General features: G+C 49.3%; 1 protein-coding gene across 4 annotated transcripts in view; it reads right to left on the reverse strand.

Annotated features, from left to right (window-relative positions):
• Positions 1-715: 715 nt before the first annotated feature.
• MAPRE2 (microtubule associated protein RP/EB family member 2) overlaps positions 716-13,952 on the reverse strand; it is a 161,408-nt gene continuing 148,171 nt past the window's right edge. For all 4 annotated transcript variants that reach the window (XM_040479082.1, XM_040479083.1, XM_040479081.1 and 1 more), the window contains 3 exons: positions 13,402-13,541; positions 9,189-9,347; positions 716-3,718 (listed from right to left, as the gene is read on the reverse strand). In XM_040479082.1, the coding sequence (XP_040335016.1) occupies positions 3,644-3,718; positions 9,189-9,347; positions 13,402-13,541 (374 nt within the window). In that variant the 3' untranslated portion in view covers positions 716-3,643. The remainder of the gene's footprint in view (positions 3,719-9,188; positions 9,348-13,401; positions 13,542-13,952) is intronic.

Consider the following 13,952-nt stretch of genomic DNA (forward strand, 5'->3'; position numbering starts at 1 on the left):
AAACAAAACTGGCCTCTAGGTGGTGCTTGAAAGCAGTTCAGGGAAGGCTGGCCTCCTTCAGGGTGAAGAGTATAGGTCGGCTGAGCCCGAGTAACCTGCCAGCTCCTGGGCAGAGTCTCCAACAGACTGCCATCACCTGTTCTAGCCTCTCCAGGTGGCTCACTGGGCCGCTTCTAATGCATTTCTTTTTTCTCCTCTTCCTGGGCCTGTAAGTTTGGATTCTATTTTTGTGTATAAATCACCACTGTTAGCCAAAGTTGTCAAACTAGAGGGGGAGAACGCACTGGACCCCAAAGCTTTTGCTGATCCGAGGTTGTTTTGCCATGAAGCCTTCCTCTGAAACATCTGCCTGCTTCTGTCATGGTTCCCTATTTGCCCAGCCCAGTCTTGCCCAGATGGGGCAGGCTGGGCCTGCAGGGGCCAGGCTTCCGTTGGCCTGCAGGTGGAGTACTGCCTAAGGGAACGGCTTATCCTTATTTTGGATGAAGTTCTTAAAAAGGGATCACAGCTGCTACACCTGATATCAGGTACTAACCTTTAATTCCTGTTAAAACCTTTGCCAGCAATAAAAGCAAAGACACGCCCCTGCCCCACCCCCTGTAAATCATCCTAAGATGTGGGTGGTTGTGTGAATCCTTGAAAACAGCCTATTCATACACACATGCTCACTGAGAAGCAAACTCTAGCATAAAAATTTAAGAATCTGTAAATCCAGTCCTTTTAACATATACTTTTTTTTTATTAAATATGTAAAAAGATAAACGCAAGTCAAGTTATTCACATATTCAGAGACAAAAAAAACTATTCTACCATGCGACAATAGGCGGGTAATGTAAAATGAATGAGATACATCTGAATAAGACTTTTTCATCTATTATGTCATTACTTATCTATATTTATAATTAACAATACATATGTTTACATTCCTTTCAGTTTACATTTAATATATAACAAAAGCTTTATGGTGTACTATTTAGTAAAAGTAATCTGAATGCATATTAAACCTTAACGGAATAATGGAAATACTCACCAGGGAAGGGAGGAGTTCTTGGTTCCCTTCTGGAGTTTACTTCTCTCTGGTCAACAAGGTGTTTGTCTTTTCTTTTTCTGCTTTTCTGCTTAGAAAGAAGAGGGGCTCGCTCTCTCTGCCCCCTGCTTCAATCACTTCCTATCTGACATGAGCAGCAGAAGTGCTATAACCAGCCACAGGTGTGTGACTAAGAACGAAGTCTGGCTTCTGAGAGGGAGGGGGAGCACACGAAGGGGTACTTCTCAGCCCAGCGTGAGGATGCGCCATAGGGGGCCGTGGAGTACGGCATGCCCTGGATGCTGGGATGGGAGAATGATGGGGTGCAGTCCTCAGGGAGGAAGGAGCAGCCCTGGTAAAGGAGACGCGGTCTGCACAGAAACAGGGGTGCAGCCGAAGAAGACAGAGCTAGCTGTTAAAGATTTCCCGAAGTATCCGTGATGTCACGTGCGATACGGCACAATGGAAGAGGTTTCAGATGGAGACAGAAAGAGGAACTTGTAGCTCTTTTCTAAATCAATGAATAGTTGGCTCCAAGGCTCTCTCATGGAGAATGAAGTATGACCCCTGGGGAAGGGGAAGGTATCGGGCCAGTATGTTTTTCCAGCTGAGAAGGCTGGGGCTGTTGGGGACAGAGCAGTGGTCACTTGTGAGGCTGAGGCCAGTTGCACATGATCACACAATCACCCACATGACAGGAGTCTGGGTCTCACTCCCCGTGACACTGGGTATTACTGAGATGTCCAGAGTCGGCCAGGAACTGCCCAGGAAACACTAGAGTATCATCGGCATGGAATTACTTACTGTGCCTCTTTACAAAAGCTATTTTTTGACAAGGAAACTCAGGACAAAAGGCCAGGAGGAGACCACACCATTAAGCATGATGCCGCGTATAGCACAACCACTACCTGTAACCAGGTGTGGGAGGGATGTCACTGCCGAGAGCCAGGCTTTCCAGCCTGAGAGAAATGAGCTGCCGCTGTTGTGCAGAGCAAGCAGGAGAGAGAAGAAAGGGAAACCAAATACCACAGAACCTCTGTCCAATTCTGCACAGTGTGTTGTAATAACCTCAAAAATACACTCTTTCACATGTAACTCGGATACCACGTTGCTGCAAAAGATTTTGAGAAGACTTCTTTTGGTGGAAAGCTTCAATGGTGGAATTGAGAATTAGTTCATCAATTAATAAAGAAATGTCAAAGCTTTAGGATACATAATTCAGAAATTTATTTTAAGCTTCAGTTAAGAGGCAAGTGGGGTGGGCACACTTGTTTGGCTTGCACCTGCTAAGTCAAATAACAAGTGAAGTAAATCTGAAGTTAGAAACCAAGTGAAATGAATGATCCAGGAAGGGATACCATCTGTCAAAGGAATAAAAGAGGCAGATTTGGAAAGATACTAAGAAAATGTGCAAATATTTGTTAAAAAAATAAGGAATGCTTTTAATTCATTAATGTTTCCTCTCTTTATGAATTGCCAAGGTTATCAAAGGTCAATGACGAGGAGGGCCACAGTATGAACGAGGGGAGATTCCTTATTCCAGAAGGTATTGGGAGTCCTAGAGTTTCCTGTGCTGTCATTCCAGTGTCAACACCAGACTTGGGAAGATGGCGTCTCCCTTGGAATGATGCTCCTAGTAAGGTGGTCTTCACTTCCAGCGAGTGTGCAGCTCCCTGCGGAACGCTGACGCTCACGCGCTCGGGCCACACACCCTCAGGGCATTCTACAGGAGGAGTCCCCTAGCGTGGAGGACAGGCTTTGGGCGGAGACTCAGAGAGAGGCAGGAGGACCGGGACCTACGCAGACCCCCTCTGGACTGTAGCTGACTGACAGCTTACAGGGAGAGGGGCTGCCCACCAAAGAGGACCCTGAGAAAGAAAATAGCATGAGAACCTGGGGGCGGGGCCCGCCCGCCGGGCGGGGCAAGCAGTTGGAGAGCTAAGTTGAGATGGTGTTGTCCTTGAGTGAATGTCTTTCAAAACTAACTGTGAGTTTGTCTAACATGCTCAGGGAGAAACACTGGGCCCTGAAGTCCTAGTTTTGATTCTTTTTTTTCCCTTAAGTGTTGGGAGTAGAGGGAGAAACTGGTTTTCCCTATAAAACAAGTCACTGTCCTTATGGCTTTCATATCAAGTATCTCTTTCCCTTTGTTCCAATTTATTATTTGACCAAATTTATGTTCAGAGGTTAGACTTGCAAACATCAAAGCACCACAAATGTGTGACATCTAGTGACACTGGGTTGAGAAATGCCAATATAAATACCATATATCAAATTACCATTGTTTCACACCAGGATAAAAAGGGGGTGTGGGTGGTGGTGGGGTGGGGAGAGTTGTTCTGGAAAGAAATGAAAAAGAGCAGAATCAATCTCAAGCAGCCAAGTGAAGTAGAAGATGTGTGACCCCACGATCTCTCAGGTAGGCCGCCACACGGCCGGCTGCTAATGGGTCTTGGCAAAGGAAACGGGAACCGAGCGCCGTGGCTGGCGTATGCAACAGTGCGTTGGTGTTAACGGCAGACTGGGAACAACTGGTTTCTGTTGAGCTTGAGGCCACACGTTTCTCCAGAAGAAAAGTTCCCACGCAAAGTCGAAGTTGAGAGCTGCCAGGACCCTTCAGTACTCTTCCTGCTGCTGGGGCTGCTGTTCGTGGACTTGTTCCTCTGCCTCCGGCTCTTCCGGGTGACCCTCCTACAGCACAGGGGGAGAGGTTTCGGCTGGAATGATGGACGTGTGGGCGGCCCTGCAGAGGCCACAGCCCCACAACCCCTGCCCAGGACGGCATCTTCAGGCTGGGGGGGGGGGGCATGGGTGTAGGCACACCGGCCCCCCAGGCGCTTCCCCACTCCCAGGAGCCAATGCGCGCACCCAGACTGCTCAATGGACGGGTCATTCGCGAAAACACTCGTCGGGGTCTGCGCACCAAACAGTCCTCCTGTCTCGGAAAGACCTCTTCATAGAAGACGTTTCCTACTCTCCTGCCCTTGTGAAAGAGAACCGAATGCACTGCCTCACAAGCATCCTGACAACCACGAGGGAACCCACTGTGAGACAGCACTGGGCCCCGGGTCTCACCCGACCCCACGGGCCGGGGACGTGGAGCTTCTGATTCCTTCCCTGTCCTGCCCCAGTAGTATGTCCACCTGAAGCAGACCCTGTGCTGTGATCTGTTACTACTCTGATGCATGGACCCGGCTGGTTGCGGTGGTAAGGCAAGGAAGACACACGGGTTTGGGGGGCTTCTCCACCAGGGGGGCTCAGCAGCTGTAGCTCAAGGACTCTGCTCTGGGAAAGTGAGGCCTTGGTGCATCCTTCACTGACCAGGACCTGGAGGGGTGAGGTGTCCTGCTTGGCTCCAAAAGACCTAGTCATTGATTTGCCTGACCCCACGAACGCCAACTCCAGGGAGCATCAACCCTAGTCAGCTCGTTGATATTGTGACCTCACAGAGAATAGGCTGCTCTTATTACCCGAGCAGAGGGAGTGTGGCTAATGAGTACCGCCGATGGCTCCTTCAAGAAGGCACGCAGGGACCTAGAGCCACGCATGTGGCCCCTCACAGCAGGCACATGCACTCCTTTCTTAGCCAGAGACCCCTGCCTTCAGGTCTATTCCCTGCGCTTAGGACAAGCCAATCCAACCGACCGTAGTCAGTCTTCTCCCCTGAGCCACAGGTCTTTCTTGCCCTGGTCTTGGAGTGCTTTGTTTCCAGCTTGGCTATAAAACTTGGGCTTGTCATCTTGTCTCCACACTGTGGCTTCTGCCACTGGGTCCTGAGGTTACTCAAGGCACCAAGAGGGCCTCATCCATCTGTGTCCTACCTCATTTCAGAACTCAGTGCAGGTTGTGTTGAAGGGAAGAAATCCCCGAGGACAAAACAACAGAGGATTTGAGACTCTCAGCCAAGGTGCCATGCTGCATATTTTCTGAGAGGCAGTAAAATGTCAAGGTTCTAAACACGGGCTCTGGAGTTCATATCCTGGCTCTGCTCTTTACCAGCTGGGTGACTCTGGGCATGTAACTTAACTGCCCAGTGCCTCAGTTTTCCCATCTGTAAAATGGGGGATTGTAACAGGAGTACCCGTTGAACAGTTTTCCATAAGTTTCACTGATCGAGGAGTCAGTGGAGTCCTTGAGTTCAACAGAGAAGTCAAGGTAGGTATAGAACAGTGTTTGGTTCATAACACATACTTGTGTGAGCTGCAATTATTACTTCTTGGTGAGAGAACTCTCTGAAATACATTCTAGAAGTGAAAAAGTTTTAACAAGTCACCTTTTCTGGGACAGCAGTACAAAGGGCCATCACACTGAGGACCCTGGTTCAAATCTAGCTCTGTCCCTTTCTGGCTCGGTGTCCAGAGGCCTGTTACTTACAAACGGTCAGCTCTCTCCGTGCCCAGGCCCACACCCTATCAGCAGCACCCACAGCTCGCCCGCCTCTGAAGCGTGAAGGTCCAACACCCTACTCTGCCTGCACAATGCCATCCTTTGGCCCTACCCACCCCCCACTTGCTCCCGGGCCCTCATGGCAGCTGCCCTGCTCCTCTCTGCTCCGAAAGTTCGTGCCTCAACGGCGAGTGCCATTCTTGTGGGAGTAGGGGAGTAGTTCTTGCGGGGACTGTCACTGGCTTTTCCCAGTAAGTGCTCTCGCTCTTGTCTGGGGGCAAAAAAGAAATCTAGTGGTCGTGGGACTTTACCCAGACTGGTGACCTGGGAACTTGCAAGTGTCTGTTCTGCCAGTATTCCTGGCTGACCCCTCTTCACCCCAGAACCAATCACTCCTCTAAGCTTTCCATCCTTGTTCATGCTTCCATCAGGTTACAAGCTGCAGCCCCGAGTGTATGCGCGTGTGTGCGGGCTCACTGGCTGGCTGCACAGCTGCCTCTCTGGCTTAGTTCCCATCCCCTCTATGGGTCAGGGATGTTAATTCATCCATCATCCTAACCGTTCAATGCTAGTGTGGTGCCTTCATTTCACACTGCTAGGACTTCAGCAGGTCTCAAGAGTACTTTTCTTACCTGTTTTGTGCGTGTTAGGCTGCATGGAAGATCTCAAAAAGGAGGATCCGTATGACATTTTACAGAAAATCTTATTTGCTCACATCACAACTGGGAGTTAACCCAGGACGGAACATCAAAGCTTGGATTCAAATACTGTGAACCTGTACCAAGCTGTAGGACCAGGAACCTCTAAGATCAGACCTCACCCCTGGCCTCCCGTTTATACTTGCCCAGCCAGGGGGCTTTGTGGTCTCCAGCTTGTCGAGGGCAGTTCCCTCAGTCACAGGGCCCCATTGTGATGCCCTCCATCTGCAGGAACTGCAGACCCCAGGCCCCTCTTACTGGGATAAAGAGCAAACCTCCCAGCTTACCAATGGATTGCTAATGCTAGGGGTACAAGCTAAGGTGGTCTGAAAGTCTGCAGACGAATCTTTAATTCTGAGGCAGTTACACTGCATAGCACAGCTGAGTGCTCCCACCTCACACGATACCGTGTAGGCTGGCTCACAGAAAAAAAAAACTGTCTTCTTACACCCCATACAAGAAAACAAACACACATGTAAGCAGGAGGCCAGACAAAACTTATGCCAGATATATGACCAATGCCCTGGAGTGCCACCTGCTTAATTCTAATATTTGCATATCAATCCATCACATCTTTCTGAATGTTTAGCTGTATCCTTAGAGTTCCTTATTCTTAAGGAAGGCCCCCTCCTTCCTAGATGTACAGGCTCAGCTGCCCCCACGCACCCCAGCCTCATCCAGCCATTCTTTCCTCTGGCCTCTGTCCATGCTGTTTTCTCTGCCTGAAAAATCCTCTCCCTGCCTTAGCTCCAGGACTGCTGAGGGTCCTAGTCGTTCTTTGAAGCCCACACAAACGTCCTCTTCTCTGTCAAGTAAGTCTTTGCTGTCTCTCCAGGCTCCTTGTCCGTGATCACCACCCAAGTTTCTGTGTCTGTGATCACATGTATCCTACTCCAAGATACTCCAGTCAGTGGTGCCCCGTCTGCCTGCCTCACTGAGGCAGTGGCTCTGTCCCCTTTACGCACACCCCGTGCTTCCTCCAGTGACAGAAACACAAGCTCTTCCTAAGAGCTCTTGGTTGAGGGGGGAGGAATCGTTAGGTCACTTAACAGTGGCTTCTGTGACAGTGCCTCAGGAAATAAGTTGCCCGTTTGTATCAGCAGGTACACCTCAGCTGACAGATGGACAAGGCGGCAGTTAACCAATGAATAAGCCGAGATACCTGTGGCCCGTGAGGGAAAAGATCCTGAAAATGATAAAGAGAGGCACTGGAGAGATGTCAGGTGATCTGCTCTGGAACCTTCCATTAAGTTTCTACAACTGTGAACTGAACTGCGCCTGTTTACTGCTGCACACGCCCTGCTATCTGCATTTCTGTATCTTCCAAACATTCTATTCTAGGATCGTCTGACTCGGAGAATCAAAGGCCAGCCGCCATCAAATCAAGACTTAAAGAGGCCTCTCCAGCAAACACCTGCACCTGAAATGTCCACGTAGGGCTCATCTGTGTTTTCCTGAGGAATAGGCACTCAGGCAGGAGCACACTAAGAAGGCAGGAATCTCCCCTGGGGCAGCCCTGCCTATCGGCTGCTGCCACCAGCATTCAGTGGCCCGTGTCAACTCTGAATTTGGAGTTGGAGAGCGCCCCTGTACAAGGACTCCGTCTGGGGAGACTGGGGACAAGATCCGGCTTGAGGTGACCATCGCAAGAGTTTTCCTCCTGCCGACAGCACAGGGCGGGATAGATCTGGCCCTGCACGCTGCCGTCCTCCCTCAGTGGGCCTGGTCCTTCAGCTACACAGTGCTGGGGAGACTGCATTGGATTTAGCCTCCCACAAGCTTGTGAAGAGAATAACTGTAATTCACATAGTACCTGATAGACTACCAAGCACTCAGGGGGGTGCGGGCACACTAGACATCAACCGGAGGTTTCTGCCATCAGATCTGAAAATACGGAGAACCATATTTTGTGGAGCCATCGCTGCCTCTGGGACCTGGCAAGGCAGCGTCCCAGGACTTCAAGATCTATAGTCTGAGCCAAAGATAACTGAGAAAAAAGCTTAAAAAAACCAAGCCCCCCCCCCCCCCCCCCCCTGAGGAATGAAAAAAGTGGAGAGGCCTCAAACCTTGGATTTCACCCCTCGAATTCCAAATCTTACATGGAGTAAACATTTGTCTGGTACTGGGCTGGAATAAGTCATAAAGTGCCCTTGCCGGTGACTTGTTCCATTCTGTCCAAGTGCTAACACACGCAACTCGACCACCGGGCTCTGGGTGCGGCCCCAGGCCTCCTGGGCCAACAGAGTCAGACTCTTCCACCAGCTTCAACACAGCCTCAGGAAGAGCTTGAGGCCCCCGCCTACTCATCTGCGTCTTCCACAGGGCGGCTCTGTAGAAGGTGACGCTCCTTCAGGCTCCCACGCTGGTCTTGGTGCCGGGGCCCCTCACTCCCTGCACTGGCAGACGACTTCTCCCGCCTTGCCTTGCCTTCCCCTCCTTGATTCTTGAGAGTTTTGGTCCTCTGCTGCTCCTCACACCTGCTTTCCATCACCAGGATGGATCCACCTCCCGGGTCCCCGCCTTCCTCATGCTCCTGAGTAGCAAGCCCGACAGCCAGGTCTTCCCCGCAGTGAATTCTAAAAGCGTTTTTCAACTGAGGGCTGTTGTACAGCACCGGTCTGTGCTGGCAATGAGTAACCGAGACAACCGGCTCTGAAATAAAAACCGTCGGGCTTGCGGGGATGCGAAAAACACTTAGACTGATTCCTCCTCAAACCATACTCTGATCTGTCATGAAGAATCCTTACATCTACTTTTATTGCTCATCTGCTCAGAGCTGCAAACCACTTAAGATCTGGCTGCATAAACCTAGTTTTCTCCATCATCCCTCCTACTCTCCCCCTCCCACCCCCATCCACTCATCTCTTCCCAGGTCAATTCACGAACACACATCCCACAAGCAGGGGTCAATGGATCACGATGATGAGGACACTTATTCCTGAGGGAACAGCACACGCACCGGAGGAGTCCTAATCCTCAGGGATCCCAGGGCAGCACCCGAAGACACACAGACTGCTGCACCTTGACCAAGAGCATCGCTTTAGAAGCCAAGAGTCAAGGGCTCGCCTCACACTTACGTGTTCTTCCGAAGCATAGAGGACTTCCATTAGTCGCTGCACGAGGTCGTCGTTTTCCTGCCCGTGCTCTTGACAGAGTAGCTCAATCTCTCTCAACTTGCCAAAGTAGAAATCCCTTTCCTTTTCCACACCTTCAAGGGCAAGTTTTAATGAATGTACCTGCAAGGGAGTGAGGGTGGAAAGAAAATTCCCCCAAAATCCGGTATAAAAAATGTGACCAACTACACCTGCCTATAACATGTGAAACATGCAGAGACAGATGTGCCAAAATGACTACGAGGCAATGGAGCTTGAGCCTGGGCCACAACGTCCAACTTCAACAACACACTAGTCCTTCCCTCTGCCAACTGAGTGTTCATAACCACTGTCCGAGGGATTGTTCTGCTCAAGGTGGTTGCGTCCAGACCCTGAATGAGCCTTCCTCCTCTCTTAACACAGACTAGGGCACATCCTTCTACTCTGTCCAGCCTCTGCAAAGAGGGGAAGCAGAGGAGAGGGCTAGCACTGTGGTTACTTGAGATGTATTCTGAGGACCCTACTTTCTTCAGGTAACCATATTTTGTTGTGGAGCCCTTCGTAAATGTTCCTGAGCCACACTAGGCAAAGTCTTTCTACTGAGAAACTGCGTCTTAGCTACATGAGGGAAACTGGGCAAGACTGAAAGCGTGGCTCAGTGGATCTGTTTCAATTCCTCTGGTTCTAGCTTTGGGGACATCGTAGGAAACAGGGGGAAGACTACAAGAAGGAAGCCCCATTCCCTCAGAATATTAGCCCTTGTTCCCTTTTTCCCTGGGATGCTGGTTCCAGGACCTCCCAGGGCTGGGTGGCCTCTCACAGTGATTATGGAGATGGCGCCAGGGAAGGAGCCAGCAGTGAGGCAGTGTCACCCGGGCTGAAGGAAAGCTGACAGTGCCCCACTCCTACGAGCACAGTAGCTACTCACAGGCCTAAACCATGACCCTGTTCCTGCTTCCCGAGAATCCCTTTTTTTAAGCCCCTTGTGCATTTATATTTACACAGACAATATTTGTCAGGAGGTAAATTGAATCTTTCATGGTCTCCATCAGGTGAAATCTCTCATTCAGTGTATTAAAAAATCACCCTAACGGAATTTCCAAAAATGACATTTGGAATGGGAAATTGTCTTCTCTAGTAATCCTGGGCCTTTGGACATGCTATTTATCAAACGCTTACCAAACATCTGCAGTGTTGGTCCCCTTCCTGCACACCCGGCATAGGCCTCGGGGATATGGCCCCTCAGAGTTCACCTCACTGCCTCCCTCACCCGCTGCTCAAAAAGCAGCTTTCCCTAGCTTTCACTTTTATTTTTGATGATGCTATGGTTGGGATATTTCTAAGAAAGGAAGGCAACCAGTAGCCTCAAGTCCAGGAAAAAGAAAACTTCCCTTTTTCTAGAAATCCTTCCTTGCTTTACAACAAACCACCCTCCTCCCCAGGCTTGGCCACAGAATCCCTCTGAAGCCTGCATTGGTGCCAGTGGACAGATCTCTGGCAGTTGAGGAGTCTTGAGTCTGTCAGCGCTCCCTGAAGGAGGCAAGAAGGGTCTCTGGAGTACTTCAACCCATGGAAACTAGGTGTGTCTGCCTCTCGAGGGTGCTTTGGTCTGTACAATGTGCAAAGAGGTGAGGCTTTTGTAGAAATATCCAGTCCAGGTTGGCGTTGGGTGGTATTCCAGATCGCCAGGCAATAGATACACAGCTATAGACATCCCTGGTAAAAAGTGATAGAGGCCCAAGTATATGAGGATAGCCAACTGGCAAAGGAGAGGCCATGTTCACGGTCGCACTCATGCAGAGTGATGCCACCCGCACCCTCAAGTATCAAACCAGAAGCCTAAGTGGTGGAGGGGATGCTGGGGATGGACCCTTGAGTAAGTCAAGAGGAAGAGACAAGAGGGGGGACGTTCTCTTCTCCCAGTTCTCCCCTCCCTCAGTGTCTGCACACTGCACGTCCTCCTAGGGAGGCCGCCCAAGCCCCAGCATCCGTCCAAGCCAACTGACGCCCACTCTCCAGCCCCCAGGGGTCCCTGAGCGCAGTGGTGGCTCCACCCTACTTCCTGTTTGCTAACCCACTTGCCATAAATGGCCCCTAATTATTTCAGTTATGTCTTTTTCTCCCCTTTTGATTCATTTCTATCATTGGAATTGTCTAGCACAGTGGTACTTTTATAGCATGTCATGGGAGAATGCCTGAATAGAGGCAGGAGGCCAAGAAAAGGAGAATTCTTCAAGTTTATGGCACTCGTCACTTTCTCTATTATGACATGTAATTCACTCTCCAGCCTAGGCATGTCCTCGTCCTAGAGTCCCGAGTCCCAACACAGCAATGCCTCTGCGGCTACCCATCAGCTTTAGGGAGCCACCCTGCAGGTTACAAGGGCAGAAAATGGAGGGGGCAATAATAGATAACCATGCAAATGGGTCTGGGTAAGTGTTCAGTAAACAGTTGAATGAATGCTCACAATCTGGGGTGTGTATAACCTTCGCTCTGAGGGACTGGGGAGGGGAAGAGATGGGCACACTCACTCCTCCCTGATGTAAATGCATCAGGGGATAGGTGGGGGAGTGAAGCCCTTTGGAAGTAATAAAGGAATTACAGGACCATTGGGAAGTCCCTTCCCTCTCGAGAGTGACATTCTGGATGGTAGGATGAGGTCTGGGTTCCTTGGGGATGGGAGGCTCTTTGTGTAAACGGACAGCTAATGAGTGTAGAGCCAGCCCCAAGGAGAGGCAGTGGGTCTGGTGGACTAAGGCTGAATGGCAGAGGGGCAGGAAGGGTCTTGAGGTTTCTGTGTGGTTATACTTTGGGTTGGAAGTTTGGAGACCAGGGTGTGGTAGAGGGGAAACAACAGGGAGGAGAGAAATCATGACAAAACATGAGATAATCAAGATATCAAAAGAACTTGGGTTTCTATAAGAAAAGGGTTATAAATCTAAAGCATTATAGACCCACACCTGAATCTCTTTAGGTCTACCCTGATTTGCTCTGAGCCTTAGGCATGTGGCCCAAGGCTCATTATGGCTGTCGTACCTGCCTTTTATGTGAGAAAAACTCATTACTGGGAATACCATATGGGCTCAAACTGAGAATGAGCAGGTAATTAGAACATTCCAGAGTTTCTAAATCAAAGTCCTGCCCATTGGATAACTTAAGGTTTCACTATTTTCATTAAAGTGATCAGAACTGTAAAGAAATACCCTAGCTAAGCAGCTGCCTGCTTTTAAACTAGATTCTTGATTGCAAATATACAATTATCTCAAAAATGGTTTCCAGACTCTTGCTGGCTCATCAGGAATCCGATTAATCATTGGGAATGGCCCAGCCACTTGGCTGGGAACAGCCTAAGAACCTTGAATAGAAGCTCCTCTCCGGGTAGTGGGAGTAGCCAGGATAAAAGACTCTGCAGCTCAGGGTCAGGGCGGGTGGCTTCTTCAGTGGGCCTCATGCTACCAATCGTTTTATTACCTTTAAGCTACATATAATCTCAGGCAAAATTAGCTATCGTTAGGTAGAAAGCATACCTAAACTTTTATATGGAAATTTTCAAAGGCAGCAGAGCTAGATCTACCATAACCATGAAGAATGTTAGACGAAAAGGAAAGTTCTTCGCCTTCAACCACAACCGTGGCCTTCTGATCCCCCAGTATTGGGGTCAGTGCTTCTGTGGCATCAAACATGTGCTGTCGTGGCAAGCATTAGGTTCTCGCTTTCGTTTGCACGATCACCTACCCCGTACAACTGCTGTAAGCTCCAGGGGGGGAAGGGTTAGCTATCTCACTACCATTATATTAGCACCAAGCACCGAGTCTGTCACACAGAACAAGCTTAACAAATAGCTTGTGCAGGAAAGGAAGGAGGAAGAGAGACTAAAGTCATGAATGCTATCTCGACCGGCCAGAAGTGGGCAGACAGTCCAGAGTCTGGCCTGGAGCTCCGGACAGGCACTGAGGTGTGGGGGAGGGGGATGCTGCCTACAAACCTGCATTTACCTTCTGTCTTAATGTACAGCTTTGGGATTTTTGACTAACGTCTTATATTCCTGGCAGACCGCTGGTTTCATCTGCCTGAACGATTCCTTTTATTCTTAATCATTTGGAACCAGATTCCCTCACCTGCCCTCCCTTATCTCAGGCCTACAGGTGTTTGGTCCCTCCCCTCTCAGAGACAGGGCCAGGGCTGAGGGGTTGGTTACCTGTTCATTAAGCTGTATGACCTGCGTTTCTAAATCTTTATCAGATTTGGATGCTGAGCTGCTGGATGAAGCCCTTTTGGCTGATGAGGGACGAGAAGGTGTAGATCCCGGCTTAGATGCCGGACTTGATTTAGCCGCACCTGAAAGTAACCAGAATAGATTATAAATACGGGCAACATTAGAAATGCTTTTTAGATACACTGCAAATGTATAAAGGAGTTACTAAGAAGTATAAAAGCTATCCCCAAGGACTCTTTCCAATCACAAAAGTAGCCTACATACACTTAGAAAAAGCACCAACGTTAAAAGGACAGTGCCATCTTTGGCAACTTATTTAATCTTTCTGAGTACTTTCCTCCCCCTCAAGTTAATAGGAGATTAAGCTGTCCTTTGTGCCTCTGGTGAGAGAAGAAAAACTGATTTAACTAAGAGATTTTAAGATTTTTTTTTTTTAAGAGGAAAGGTTCTGAGATAACCTCAAAGCATCACCATAGTTGAGTTTCTAACAAACAACAAAAAAGAATTTATAACATGAATACTTTAGAAAAAAA

The sequence above is a fragment of the Herpailurus yagouaroundi genome, unplaced genomic scaffold, assembly GCF_014898765.1.
Source record: "Herpailurus yagouaroundi ecotype Mexico unplaced genomic scaffold, PumYag 142, whole genome shotgun sequence".
Classification (NCBI taxonomy): Eukaryota; Metazoa; Chordata; class Mammalia; order Carnivora; family Felidae; genus Herpailurus; species Herpailurus yagouaroundi.